The 15,956-nt window shown below is 38.4% G+C and overlaps 1 protein-coding gene across 15 annotated transcripts in view; it reads left to right on the forward strand.

Annotated features, from left to right (window-relative positions):
- PFKFB1 (6-phosphofructo-2-kinase/fructose-2,6-biphosphatase 1) overlaps positions 1-15,956 on the forward strand; it is a 128,538-nt gene that overhangs the window by 41,349 nt on the left and 71,233 nt on the right. For 3 of the 15 annotated variants that reach the window (XM_077145050.1, XM_077145053.1, XM_077145048.1), the window contains exon 3: positions 9,407-9,532. The exons of the other annotated variants lie outside the window; for them this stretch is intronic. Coding sequence is in view for 2 of the 3 variants with exons in the window: in XM_077145053.1 (XP_077001168.1) it covers positions 9,529-9,532 (4 nt within the window). In the remaining variant the exon portion in view is untranslated. The remainder of the gene's footprint in view (positions 1-9,406; positions 9,533-15,956) is intronic. 15 annotated transcript variants of the gene reach the window in all.

A 15,956-nucleotide genomic window follows, 5' to 3' on the forward strand; every position in this document is an offset into this window, starting at 1 on the left:
AGCAGTCCTACCCTTTCCAAGAGCTTAAGCAGTGGCCCACCTGTCTCTGAATGCAACCTTGAGGGATATTGGGGAGACTGCCTTTTTCTAGGCCTCACCCTCTCCAAGCATCAGGACTGCACCTGGGCTCTCTGCCATCTTTGGAGCACATGCTCAACCCCCTCCATAACAACGTGGTGGCAACCAGGTTCTCCCCAATTCCCAAAGAATGTGATCCACTCTCTCCAAGGCCTGTGACACAACTCTTCTACAGCCAGGAGGTGGAAGGCTGACCCTCTACCTTTGGGGCAAACTCAGCCTCTCCAAATGCTTGGATGGGCCTGCTCTCCTGGCCCATGGTTTCTTGACTCCAGACCTTAAGATTCCATGGTTCTGGGCAGGCCACGGTGGCTCAGCAGGCAAGAATGCTTGCCTGTCATGCCAGAGGACCTGGGTTCGATTCCCAGTGCCTGTTCATGTGAAAAAAAAAAGATTCCATAGTTCTGCTGCTGAAGTTATTTTACCCTCATTTTGTCCCTTTTATGAGACTTTTAATCTTATACAGATCCCACAACAATCTTATTGGCTTTTTTTTCCAGGGTTAGGCACTGGAAATCAAACCCGCGTCTCTGGCATGGCATGCGAGAATTCTGCCACTGAGCCACTGTGGTCCAACCCTCTTGTTGACTTTTTATGTAGTAGGCTTGAATCATGTCCATCAGACAAAAGGAGTTTCTGCAAATCCTTCCTGGATGACCCCATCTCCAATCCTGGCTTTTTCTGAAATGGCTGACTGCTTCCATGTTAAAGTTAAATACTCATATGGGGCACTATTCTTTGGGGTCTCCCTTTCTGGAAACCCAGAATTTTCCAGACCATCTGTGCTGGTTTGAAAAGGTTTATGTACTATAGAAAAGCCATGTTTTAATCCTAATCAACCTTGTGGGAGCAACAGTATCGTCTAATACCTATTCAGTACTTGTATGTTGGAAACTTTAATTAGCTTATCTCCATGGAGATGTGACTCAATCAGTGTGGGTATTAAACTTGATAGGTGGAGACATGTCTCCACCCATTCCAGGGGGGTCTTGATTGGTTTTACTGGAATCCTTTAAAAGAAGAAGCACTTTGGAAAAAACTAAAGAATGACAAGAGAGAAAGCCATGAGATTCTGAGAGAGCAGAATGACAGAGCTACGAGAAAGCCACAGCAGAGTTGAGCAGAACCACGAGGCTGAGCACCCACGCTGCCAGAAACATTGGAGATGAAGAAGGAAAATGCCCCTGGGGGAGCTCCATGAAATGAGAAGCTGGGAGAGAAAGCTGAAAGACTTGGCCACATGCCCTTTCAGCTGAGAGAGAAACCCTGAATGTCATCAACCTTCTTGAACCAAGGTATCTTTTCCTGGATGCCTTAAATTGGACATTTCTATAGACTTGTTTTAATTGGGACATTTTTCTTGGCCTTAGAACTGTAAACTAGCAACTTATTAAATTCCCCTTTTTTGTTGTTTTTTTTTTCTTTGGGGGGGTGGGGTGCACGGTCTGGGAACCAAACCCGAGTCTCCCACAGGTAAGGTGAGAATTCTACCACTGAACCACACATGCACCCTTAAATTCCCCTTTTAAAAGCCATCCTATTTCTGGTATATTGCATTCTGGCAGCTAGCAAACTAGAACACCATCAATTTCTAATTTCTTTATACCCAAAAGTTCGGTTCTCAGCTTATCTCTTTCCTGTCACATTTCACTATAAGCTGCAAGGAGAAACCAGCCTGCACTTTCCACATTTAATTTGGAAATCTCTTCTACTAAATATCCAGGTTTGTGGACTTTTAAATATGACTTCCATCTAAAGCCAGCAGTCAGTTTTGATAAATTTTCTGCAACTTTAAAACAAGGGTTGCCTTCCTTCCAGTTTGCAATAACATATGCATCATTCCTATCTAATGCCTTATCAGAGGTATCTTTAGAGTCCACATTTCTACCAACATTCACTTCAAAGCATTCTAGGCCTTCTCTGTCAGGTACCTCACAACTCCTCCAAAATCCTCACTTTATCCATTTACAAAGCCATTCTAACATTTTGTATTTACAAACCGCAGCACCCAACTTCTGGGACCAAAATCTGATCTAGTTTGAAAGTTTCCAGAATGTAATATGTGAGAAATGGCTTTTAGAAGGGGGAATTTATTAAGTTGCAAATTTACATGTTCTAAGGCTGTGAAAATGTCTGAATTAAAGCAAGGCTATAGAAATGTCCAATCTAAGGCAGCCAAGGAAAGAAACTATGGTTCAAGAAGGCTCATGATGTTCGAAGTTTCTCTCTCAACTGGAAAGGTGAACATGGCGATGTCTGCTAGCTTTCTCTGTTGGCTTCTTGTTTCATGACATTCTCCCTGAGGGTGTTTTCCTTCTTTATCTGCAAAGGTCTGTGGCTGTATGGGCTCTAAAGCTTTTTCCAAAATAGTTCCCTCTTGAAGGGCTCCAGGAAGCAACCCACCTTGAATGTGTGGAGATACATCTCAATTGAAGCCATCTAATCAAAAGTTACCACCCACAATTGGGTGGGTTGCATATCCATGGGAACAATCAAAAAGCTCCCACCCAGCAATTTTGAATGAGTATTAAAAGATATGGCTTTTCTAGGGTACACAAGAGATTCAAACCAGCACACCTATTCCTACTTTTCTGAATGTTTTCATTGAGAAAGGATGCTGGATTTTTGTCGTATATCTTTTTTAGCATTTATGAGATAATCATGTGGTTTTTGTTGATTCATTCTATTTTTGTAGTGTGCTTACTGATTGATTTTTGAATGTTGAACCACCCCTGCATTCCGAAGATGAATCTCAGGGGGTCATGGTATATAAGCTTTTTAATATGCCATTGAATTTTGTTTGCTGGCATTTTGATGAAAAGTTTTGCATCTACATGAATAAAGAAAATCCATTTGTAATTTTATTTTCTTGTGGTATCTTTACATGTCTTTGGTATCCAAGTAATGCTGGCCTCATAAAATGAATTAGGAAGTGTGCCCACCTCTTTAATTCTTTGGAAGAATTTGAGAAAGATTAGTATTAATTCTTTAAATATTTGGTAGAATTCACCAGTGAAACATTCTCTTCCTGGGTTTTTGTTTGGTGGAAGGTTTTTGATTATTGTTTCATCAATACTTCTTACAAGTTTATAATGTTTTCTATTTCTTCTTGAGTCAATTTGAGTACTTGGTATATTTCTAGGAATCATTCCATTTCTTCTAGATTATGTAATTTATTCGTGTACACTTGTTCATAATACTCTTATAATCCTTTTTATTTTGATAAGCCTGTCAGTGATCAGCATTTTCCTTTACAATTCCAGCTATTTAAATTATTTCTCTTTTTTTTATATATCAGTCTAGCTAAAGATTTGTCAGTTTTATTGATTTTCTTCAAAGAATTTTTGTTTTGTTTATGCTCTTGTTGTTTATATTCTCCATTTCATTTATATTTGCTTTAATCTTAATTATTTCCTTCCTTCTGTTAACTATGTTTCTTTTTGTCTTTTTAGTTCATTAATATGTAAACCTAGAGAATTAATTTGAGGTATTTCTTCTCTTTTGAATATAGGCATTCATAACTATAAATTTCCCTCAGTGCATTTCATAAGTTTTGGTATGCTGTGTCTTTGTTTTCATTTGTCTCTACTTGTTTTTTAATAGCTCTTGTAATTTCTTCTTTAACCCATTGGTTAAGAGTGTGCTGTTTAATTTCTATGTATTTGTAAATTTTCCAGTTTTTTTCTGTCATTGACTTCTAGCTTCATTCTGATGTGTTCAGAGAAGTTTCTTTTATGATTTCAGTATTTTAACATTTATTTAGACTCCTTTTCTGTGCTAATATATGTTCTAGCTTAGAAAATGACCCATGTGTACTTGATAATAATGTGTATTCTGCTATTGTTGGGTAAAGTGTTCTATATATGCTAATTTACAGCATTGTTTGATTCCTCTATCTCCTTATTGGTTATCTGTTTCCAGTATTGAAAGTCGTATATTGAATTCTCCAATCACTGTTGCAGAACTATCTATTTCTCCTTATATTTGTCAGTGTTTGCTTTGTATATGTTGGCACTCTGTTAGGTACATATATATTTATAGTTGTTATATCTTCTTGTTGAATTGACTCTTTTTTCAATACATAATGTGTTTCTTTTTCTCTTATAATAGTGTTTGACTGAAAGTCTGTTTTCTCTGATATTAATATAAGCATCACTGCTCTCTTTTTAAAATATTTTTATCCATAAAACAACATAAAAACACACAAACATTCTTAACATGTAAATATTCCATACATGGTATATAATCAATTGCTCACAATATAATCACATAGTTGTGTATTTATCACCATGATCATTTTTTGAACATTTGCATCACTCCAGAAAAAGAAATAAAAGAGAAAAAGGAAAATAACAAAAAAAAGAAAAAGGAAAAAACATCATATATACCATACCCCTCACCCTTCCCTCTTATTGACCACTAGTATTTCCATTTACCCAATTTATTTTTAACCTGTGTTCCCCCTATTATTTGTTTATTTTTTATCCATATTTTTTTTACTCATATGTCCATACCCTAGTTAAAAGGAACATCAGACACGAGGTTTTCACCATCACACACTCACATTGTAAAAGCTGTATCACTATACAATCATCTTCAAAAAATAAGACTACTGGAACACAGCTCTACAGTTCAGGTACTTTGCTCTAGCCACTCCAATATACTATAAACTAAAAAGGTGATATCTATATAATGCATAAGAATAACTCCAGGATAACTTCACAACTCTGATATCTCTCACCACTGACACTTTATTTTGTCTCATTTCTCTCTTCCCCCTTTTGGTCAAGAAGGTTTCCTTAATCCCTTGATGCCAAGTCCTGTCTCATCCCAGTATTTCTGTCCGTTGTTGCCAGGGAAATTTATAGCCCTGGGAGTCATGTCCCATGTAAAAGGGGAAGGCAGTGAGTTCACTTGCCATGTTGGAGAGAGAGGCCACATCTAAGCAACAAAAGAGGTTCTCTGTGGGTGACCCTTGGGCCTAATTATAAGTAGGCTTAACCTATCTTTTGCAGGAATAAGTTTCATAGGGGTGTCCCCAAAGATCGAGGGCTTGGCCTATTGATTTAGTTGTCCCACTGTTTGCTAGAGTATCAGGAATTCTCCAAATGGGAAAGTTGAATATTGCCCCCATTCTCCCCATTCCCCCAAGGGGACTTTGCAAATACTTCTTTATTCACTGGGATTTACCCAGGCATCACACTAACCTGGACAAACCCACAAAATCTCGTGTCCTATTCAAGATTCCATGTAACTAAACTGACCGTACAGGTTAAATTAGGTAATGCACTACTAAAATATAAAGTTTGCACCAAATAAACATCTCTCCTTTTATTCTCACACAGAAGTTAAAGTTTTAAAACATGGATGATATCATCCTTTACCCAGTCCTCTGATATACCTTAGTCCTATCCAGATCAGTTCATTCATATCTCTACTCCATGTCTGATCACTTTTTCAACTTTTTAAACAGTTCTTATATGGGATAATGCTGACTTTCAGAGCTTCAGAGCTCTAATCTGAGTCTTAGGTGTCACATAAATATCCGAAGTTTCTGGAAAAGACCATGTTATATACAAACAGCTCAATTTAGAATTAACAGTTACACCTCCTGAATATATGTAACTGCTGTAAGAGCTTACAATCTAGGACCCTTTGCAATAAGCCCCAACCTCATAACCCATGCTCTTAACTTTAGTTCACTGCATTTTTATATTATAGTTAGTCCATATGATTGAGGCATGATAATATTTGTCTTTTTGTTCCTGACATTTTATTCAACATACAGTTCTTAAGGTTCATTCATCTAGTTGCATGCCTCACAACTTCATTCCTTCTTGTGACCACTCAGTCCATTTATGTATACACCATAGTTCCCCCTTCCATTCCTCTGTTGTTGTACCCTTAGGCCATCTCCATTCATTGTGTCACTGCTCTCTTTTGATTTCTGTTTGCATGAAATATTTGTTCCCTCTTTTCACTTTCTGCCTATTTGGATCAATGGATAGAAGATGAATCTTTTGTAAACAGCACATAGTTGGGTTTCTTTATCTATTCTGACAATCTATGCCTTTTTATTGGAAAGTGTACTCCATTTACATTTAAGGGAATTATTAATAAGGCAAGATTTACTTTGGCCATTTTGCTATTGTATTATAAAAGTCTTATACTTTATTTTGTTCCTCCTTTCCTCCATTACTGCCTTTGTGTTTGGATGTTCTTTTATAATGAGTCACTTTGAATTACTTATCCTTTTCTTTTGTTGTAGATATTTTAGATATTTTCTTTATGGATACTATGGGGATCATGTTAGCATACTATATCTATTACACTTTAGTTTGTGTTGATTCCAACTTCATTTCAATAGCATGCACATAGAAAGTATCTACATCTTTCCATCCCTCCCTTTTATATTGTTCTTGTCACAAATTGCATCTTTATGCATGTGTGCCCAGTTGCAAAGATTTACATTTATTTCTTATGCAAAAAATTTATTTATTTTAAGCCCTATCAGAAGTAAAATACAACATTGCAAATACAAAATGAAATAATACAAACACTTATATTAAACCATATTTTTACTTATACTGGAGATCTTTATTTCTTCATCCTGCATGGAGATATTCTCTAGTAACCTTAAACCTTTCCTTTCAGCATGGAGACTCTTTCTAGCACTTCTTGTAAGGTAGCTCTGGTGATACATAACTCCCAGTTTTTGTTTGTCTGAGGATGTGTTCATTTCTCCCTCATTTTTTGAAGGGCAACTTTGCTGGATATATTATTTTGTGGTACAGGTTTTTTTCTTTTAACATTTTATATATGTCCTCCCACTGCCTTCTGGCCCCCATGGTTGCTATTGAAAAATCATATATTAATCTTATTAAGGGTCCATTATATATGAAGCATCACCTCTTGCTTTTTTAAAGATCCCATCTTTCTCCTTGGCATTGGAAACTTTGATCATAATATGTCTGGGTGTAGATCTGTTTGGGTTCATACTACTTGGTGTTGCTTAGGTATCTTGGATATGTATATTCATATCTTTTACCATATTTGGGTCATTTTCTGCCATTATTTCCTCAAATATTTTTTCTGATCCTTTATCTCCCTCTTCTCCCTTTTTGGACACCTATGAAATGTACATAGATATGTTTAATGGTGTCACAGTTTCCTCAGGCTGTGTTCATTTTTTTCATTATTTTTTTCTTTTGGCTCCTCAACCTGGACAATTTCAATAGTTTTGTCCTCAATTTCTCTGATTCTTTCTTCTGCTCTTCCAATATATCCTTGAAACCCTCCACTGAATTTTTCACTTCAAGTGTATTAAGTTCCAGAATTTTCATTTGTTTCTTCTTTACTTTTTTTATCTCACTGTTGAAATTCTCATTTTGTTCATATATTGTTTTCCTGATTTCTTTTGTTGTTTGTCCATATTCTACTTTGTTCATTGATCCTGTTTATGAGAGTTGTTCTAAGATCTTTTATTGGTAATTCCAGTGACTGCACTTCATCCAGAATATTTTCTATCAAATTCCCTTTTTTTTCTTGTGATTGGGGCTTTACTGTCCTGTCTCCCTGAACATGTTGTAATTTTTGTTGAAAACTGCACATTCTGAGTATTATTTTTTGGTCACTCTCAAAATCTAGTGCTCCTACCTGGAAGTCCACCAGACTAAGAACAAGAAGAAAAAGGAAAAGGAAAAAGAATAAAGGAAAGAGAGAGAGGAAAAAAGAAAAAAAGGTACTATCAAATAGTCAAAACACCCACACCAAAGAAAAAAAATGGATAAATAAACAAGGAAAAATGAGCTACACTGCCTCTCCCTGACTCTTGTTATATGCTGGTGGGAAGGCAGAAGACTATTTTCAAGGCCAGAACCTAAGCCAGCATTCATGCTCATCCCTTAAAGATCCATAAGAACCAAAAATATAAAACAGAAAAAGAAAAAGCTAACCAACCCCAGTCCCTAAAAATAAAGAGAAGTAGCAAAGAGATGCACTGGCTCTTTATGCCCCTGTGGATGTCGGTGTAAGACCAGAAGATGTGGCCTCTGAGAGAAGCTGAGGCTAGCATCTGCTCTAAACCCTCAAGGATCATCTAGATTAAACAATACAAGATATAGAAAGAAGAAACTCAACCATTGCAGAAGTTTATGGGCTCTTTAAGTCCTGGTATATGTTGATGTGAGGCTAGCTGCTGTTGCTGTGGAGAGGGCTGAGTCTATGCTGTGCCTTCAGGTATCTGCCTGGAAAGACACACAGAGAAGTTAATGTAAAAACAGGAAAACATTCAAAGTGCACTAGCTCTTTATATCCAGACAGATGCTGGTGGGAGGCCAGAAGCACTACTGCCCAAAGTGCTGCAATTAAGGTCACCTTCTGTGCTGCTCCGTCACAGATCCTGAGGCCCAATCTCAACCCTCAACCCCGAATTTTAGAGGATGAGGATTCCTCTGCCAGCCCTGATCCCAGCTGGCCATTTCCATTGCTGAGCACTGGTGATTGGTCACTAGTTTGTACTTTTACTTACAAAGGTTAAGCTCTAAGCAGTCTCTCACTTCCTCTGACATTCCTAAAATTGTTCTAAATGTCCATTATGCCTCCAGGGTTGCCACTTAGTGAATTCCATGATTTTTCCAGCTCTTTCATTTTTCTAGTGGTAGGAGTGATTTGTAAAACTTCCTACTCTGCCATTTTTGCATCTGTGCTCATCAGCATTGTTAACCCATTTCCTTGTGAGAAACAAATTTACCATCTAGAGTACAGTGCTTATGTACAGTTCTTTTTTGTCAGTAGCCTTACAGTATCTAGCCAACATTTCTCATATTTATTTATGTTAAGTACTCTATTCCCACTCTATTCAGTGAGGTTATACTTGTTACATAAAATAAAATGGCTGCCTGCGTTGGGCATTGCTGGGAGGGGACCCCCTTATGAAAAAGTATTTTCCAGAAGACAAAAATAATTTCCCTGCAGGGATTTTCCAAGAAAATGGACCAATGGAACACACCCTATAGAACTGCAGATAAGCAACAACTAGTGATAAGCCAGTTTTAGTTCAGGAAAGATGGTTTATCAGATTTGATATGCCATACTTAACAATACATTTCTACTCCCCATTGTAAGACCTCCCTAGGTAAAATTGAAACTTAATGTCAGCAATCAGAACATTTCCTCTCTTACTTCTCTGTTTGCCCTATATAAGCTTACCTTTTGCAGTCTCTCAGCTGAGCTCCCTTCTACTTCTGAATGGGATGCTGCCAAATCTGTGAATCATTCCATAAAACTGCGTGACCATAAATTGCATAAAAAGTTTCTCTTTTAACAGTTTTGGCAAAGAGAATGGAATCCAAATGTGATTGCTGATGATTCTGGAGACAACATTAATGACAGGCAAAGGCACCACTGAACCTCTTGATTTCTCTGTCCTCTCCACTGTCTCCAAGGGTCATGGGTGAGTCTCTCTCAGATCTAATCTCCACTCACATTGTGTATGCACTCTGGTCTCACTAGCTTTTAGTAAAAAATTATTGAATCAATATTATTGATGAGAAGGCTCAAATTTTGAACTGAGTTCCTAGCCACTTTGTGCAGTCTGCAATTTCATCTTTACTACTGCTGGTTTCTTAGTCCTGTGCACAAGGAAAGAAATGACAGTATAAAGATGAGATCCTCAAACTCTAAAAATTTTGATTCTCCACCCTCTGGTACCCTGACATCTTACTTGTTAAGCAAATATGGGGGTTGGAAGCTGTGCATATCTAACAAAATGGCAGAATCTCACCAAGACATCCTAGAGTTGCAATAGCCATTATAAGGAACATTCCAAATAGACAAACTCTCATCTCAGAGGTGCAATTGGAAAAAAAGCACTCCCAAGTTAAACAGGCTGAAAGGGATAACTATTTTAATTGGTACTCAGAGCCCAGTAAGAAATTGCAAGACTCTAAAATAGTTTCAATAAAGGATTCTTTATGAAAGGTAAATAAGAAATTAAAAACTCATGAGAAATCTGTTTCTAAACTCTTGGACTGATACCACCTTTACAAAAATCCAATGAAAAACTTAAGAAATGTGATGCCAAGACAACCAATGAGGGCTGTAGAAAAACTGATTGGATTCCAACTTTGCCATCAGCTTCTCTTTAGGTTCTTTCCCTAATTACTCTGAATACACTAACTCTCTTTCTCATTTACCCTTTTACTTGGAATATGAGGAAGAAATTGAAACTAGATGGGTGTCTTTGAAGTTTAGACCCTCCAACCCTCCACAGACTCTGGGGCTCTGACCACCACCACCTTTAACCTATGTTGAAATATGGAACTCAGAGGCATAATTATTCATAGAAGAATTTAGAATTCTTCTGGCTTCATTTGATTCATGGCAACCTAGCCTATATTATCCTATATACATGCTGGTCTGAACCACAGATGCTAAATCCTGGAAAGCAAAAGCTGATTGGATTAACCTTGAAAGGAACCTACAGGATCCCTCTTGCAACAGTAAATCTGAAGGTCAAATTGACAAAATTTCTATGAGATTGCACCATAAGGCAAAGAAATTCTAACACATCCACAAGGCAGAGTAAGAAGCTACAGGATTCAGTCCTTCAGCCAGAGCAGCTGTTAAACAGGCATGAACTGTCTGCAACAAATTTTTTTTTTAATATTGCAGTACAGTAGGACACTACATCATCCAAGGAAGAGTGAGAGAAAGAGGCTGGTAAATGATGGTAAAGACTAGTATATCATGCTCTCCACAAGGCAATTCATGCCATCCAACCCCCATACTCAAAGCAGGCCATAGGGTCCATCCCCTGGCTAGGTTGCTTGTGACAGAAAAGGACATAAAAATGCATTTTTTGGATCCGGGTGGGCATGGTCAATCACTAATTATGGCTTTTGTTTAGTGGTTTTGAATCACTGGAGTCCCAGCTCTGAAGGTCGTCTTTGTTACAACACACCCCAGACAAAGATGGCTGAGGAGAATTAAAGATGCTGCGCATCCTCAGAGCTGTGGAGACAGTTGAAGGGCTGCATTTTCTGGGCAAGGCAAGAAAGCACAGCTTTGGGGGTCCATGGAAGAAGCTCCCTTCTGTCCTTACTGATCTCCTCCCAAGGGCAGTATGGAGCTGGTCTGCACTCTTCATGGGCCCTTGGCCTTGTTCCAGCTGGAAAAGGCTGACTTGGTATAATCCCCTCTGGTGTGCCCCTCCCCCACCTTCCAGTAAAAAGCAGATTGAAAAGAAAAGGAGTAAAAGAAACTATTGAGGCAGACAGTGCTGGGCAAAGGATTATCTGCTTTAAAAGGCCAGGAATGGTAGGAGGTCTGTCTCCTGGGAAATAGAAGGGACATTCAAAATCCTGTGAACAGGAGAATACCAAAGTGATTAACAAGCACAAGCCCTGGACAAGAAAAGACAGGGAGGTCCCTGCAGTTTTTCTGCCTTCACCTTGTGTGGATCTTCCTGATAGGAGGGTTGAAGCTCAAGTAAACGTCTGTAATATCGTCTGCTTACAAAATCAAGAAAGAGGGCAGGCTGCAGTGGTTCAGCAGGCAGAGTTCTCTCCTGCCATGCTGGAGACCCAGGTTCAATTCCTGGTGCCTGCCCATAAAAAAAAAAAAAAAAAAGAAAGCAAACGTAGAGAGGAGACTTTTGGTAATACAGCCAAATAGTGTAGCTTGAGTTCAGCCCTGCTCCGCAGAAAAGTTAGAGAAGGGATGGGATGACCCATGACTCACCCCACAACCCACGCACCTAAACACTGTCATCAGCTCCCATTCCCTGTGCTTCAAGTTCCCCTGCCCCACCAGCCTCCAGCATGCATACCTGCCCCATATTCTCACACTAAGTGCAGCCCAACTGACTTCTCCTGCACCCCTCCCAAGCACTACCTCCCCCTCCCTGTTCCCTGCAGGCTGTTGCCAGTGCGTGAAGGCTACACTAGCCTCTATACCCAGGCTACATGCGCCCCCCACCCATAGTGTTGCACAACCTCACCCTGACCTCCCAAGCTCTGCACATCAATTTATGGTACTCCTAGGCCCACGAATGCACACAGACCCCCAATGACGTCCTTCAGCTCTGGAAATATCAGTTTACACAGTCCTAGACCCGCATATGCTCACAGCCCTCAGTCACACTTCCCAGCTCTGAGAAAGTACTGACCTGTGCAGCCAGGTCACATATGCCCCCAAAACATGAAGGCATAACACCAATCTGCTTCCACAGCTCGATGCATGCACACAAAGGGCCCCATGGTTTAGACCAGCACAAATCAGGGTTACACTCCACAGACTGGTGTACCTGCACAGCTACATCCTCCCAGGCTGTTGGGTGCCCATGTTCACAAGCACCAGCATAACTTCCTGAACCTGTGCCTATACTTGCCTTGAAATAAATCACTGCACTGTTGTGCCCCATATCATACCCTACTCTGTGCTGTACATCCATCCCACAAACACAAGACATTACACTACTAAGTGAAATCAACTTCCAAACTAAATCAATCAAGATATTTACATGTGATGAAAACAGCAGATCACTAAGCATATCACAATCCAGACAGATATAGCCCTGCAGAGTAAAATACCAGAGGAGACACAGATGTTGGAACAACAAATCTAAGATATTCATAGAGCTCTACTTAATAAAATATGTGGGATGACAAATGACATAAAAGAGATCAAGAAGACAGTAGAATAACATGAAGAGGAAATTGAAAGAATAAATAGAAAAATAGCAGATATTACTGAGATTGAAGTCTCTGTAGATAAAAAAAAAACATACCAGAGGCACACAACACCAGATTTGAAGACATAAAAGAAAGAATAAGTGATATAGAGAACAGGATAACTGATTTCGAACACTCAAAACAGCAAATGGCAAAAAAAAAAAAAAAAGATAGAAAAATTTGAATTGGATCTCAAGGAAATGATAGCCAAAACAAAGCATGCGAATATAAGAATCATTGGTGTCCCAGAAGGAGAAGAGAGGAGTAAAGGGCTAGGAGGAGTAGTTGAGGATGTAATGGGGGAAAACTTCCCAACACTTATAAAGGACATAAATATGCAAATCAAAGAAGCCCACCGAACTCCAAACAGAGTAAATCCAAATAGGCCCTCCCCATGACACATACTAACAGTCTGTCAAATGTTGAAGAGAAGCAGAAAATTCTGAAAGCAGCAAGAGAAAAGCAATCTACTACATACAAAGAAAACCACATAAGACTGGATTCTGACTACTCAACTAGCACCATGGAGGCAAGAAGGCCGTGGTATGACATATTTAAGATCCTGAAAGACAAAGACTTCCCTCTAAAAATTCTGAACCCAGCCAAATTGTCCTTCAAAACTGAGGGAGAGACTAAAGTTTTCACAGACAAACAAGTCCTGAACGAATTTATCAACAAGAGACTGGCCCTACAAGACATACTAAAGGGTTTTCTGCAAGTTGAAAAAATATACAGGAGAGGTAGGTCTGGAGGAATGCACAGAATTAAAGAGTACCACTAAAGGTAACTTAAAGGATAAAAAAGAGGGAAAAGAATATATAGATCTGACAAATAAAAAAAGATAAGATGATGGATTCAGGAAATGCTGTTTCAGTAATAACTTTGAATGTTTATGGACTAAATTTACCAATTAAAAGACACAGATTGGCAGAATGGATTAAGAAATATAATCCAGCTATATACTACTTACAAGAGACCCATCTTAGACAAAAGGATACTGTGCTGGTTTGAAATGATGTATGTACCCTAGAAAAGCCAAGTTCTAATCCTAATCCCATTTTGTAAAGGCAGCTGTTTCTTCTAATCCCTATTCAGTACTGTATGTTTGAAACTGTAATTAGATCATCTCCCTGGATGTGATTTAATCAAGACTGGTTGTTAGGATGGATTTGCTGGAGGCATGTCTCCACCCATTTGGGTGGGTCTTGATAAGTTTCTGGAGTCCTATAAAAGAGGAAACATTTTGGAGAATGAAGGAGATCCGGAAAGAGCAGAGAATGCTGCAGCACCACAAAGCAGAGAGTCCACCAGCCAGCGACCTTTGGAGATTAAGAGGGAAAACGCCTCCAAGGGAGCTTCATGAAACCAGGAGCCAGGAGAAAAAGCTAGCAGATGATGCCGTGTTCACCATGTGCCCTTCCAGCTGAGAGAGAAGCCCTGTCAGTGTTCGTCATGTGCCTTCTCACTTGAGAGAGAAACCCTAAACTTCCTCAGCCTTCTTGAACCAAGATATCTTTCCCTGGATGGATGCCCTTGATTGGACATTTCTATAGACTTATTTTAATTGATATATTTTCTCAGCCTTTAGAACTGTAAACTAGCAACTGATTAAATTCCCCATTTTAAAAGTCATTCTGTTTCTGGTATATTGCATTCCGGCAGCTAGCAAACTAGAACAGATACAAATAGATTGAAAGTGAAAGGATTCAAAAAGATTTTCCACACAACTGGTAACCAAAAAAAGCAGAAGTAGCTATTCTAATATCTGACAAAATAGACTTTAAATGTAAAGACATCATAAGAGACAAAGAAGGACACTATATACTAACTAAAGGGTCAATTCAACAAGAAGAAATAACAATAATAAATGTTATGATCAGGAAGTTCCAAAGTACATGAGACAGACATTGGCAAAACTGAAGGGAGCAATAGATGTTTCAACAATAATAGTAGGAGACTTCAATACATCACTCTCCTCTACAGATAGGACAACCAAACAGAAGATCAACAAGGAAATAGAGAAGTTAAATAACTTAATAAATGAATTAGACCTAACAGACATATATAGGTGGTTGTACCCCAAAACACAAAACTATATATTCTTCTCTAGTACTCATGGAACATTCTCCAAGAGAGATCATATGCTGCAGCACAAAACAGATATTTATGAATTTTAAAACACTGAAATTATTCAAAGCACTTTCTGTGATCACAATGGAATGAAGTTGAATCTCAATAACCACCAATGAACAAGAACATTCACACATATATGGAGATTGAATAACACACCCTTAAACAACCAGTGGGTCAAAGAAGAAATTGCTAGAGAAATCAGTAGCTATCTGGAGATGAATGAAAATTGGAACACAATTTATCAGAACTTATGGGATGTGGCAAAGGCTGTGCTGAGAGGGACATTTATTGCCCTAAATGCCTGTATTAAAAAACAAGAAAGAACAATAATCGAGGATTTAACAGCTAAACTGAAGGAACTTGAGAAGGAAAAGCAAAGTAAAACCAACGCAAATAGAAAAAGAGAAATAACAATGATTAAAGCACAGATAAATGAATGGGAGAACAAAAGAACAATAGAAAGAATCAATAAAACCAAAAGTTGGTTCTTTGAGAAAATCAATAAAATTGATGGGCCACTAACAAGACTGACAAAGGAAAAAAAGAGAAAGGATGCAGATAAACAAAATCAGAAATGAGAAGGGGTGTGTAACCACAGACCCTGATGAAATAAAAGGAATCATAAGAGGATGTTATGAACAACTGTATGCCAACAAACTAGACAACTTAGATGAAATGGACAAATTCTTGGAAACACACAAACAAGCTACACTGATTCAGGAAGAAATAAGATATCTCAACAAACCAATCACAAGTAAAGAGATTCGATGAGTCATCAAACTTTCCAACAAAGAAAAGCCCAGGGCCAGATGGCTTCAGAGGGGAATTTTATCAAACATTCCAAAAAGAAATAACACCAATCCTTCTCAAACTTTTCCAAAAGTTTAAGGAAAAGGGAACTCTACCTAACTCATTTTATAAAGCTAATATAATTTTAATATAAAAACCAGATAAAGATGCTATAAGAAAGGAAAACTATGGGCCAATCTCCCTAATGAATATAGATGCAAA

This window comes from Tamandua tetradactyla, chromosome X, assembly GCF_023851605.1.
Source record: "Tamandua tetradactyla isolate mTamTet1 chromosome X, mTamTet1.pri, whole genome shotgun sequence".
Lineage (NCBI taxonomy): Eukaryota > Metazoa > Chordata > Mammalia > Pilosa > Myrmecophagidae > Tamandua > Tamandua tetradactyla.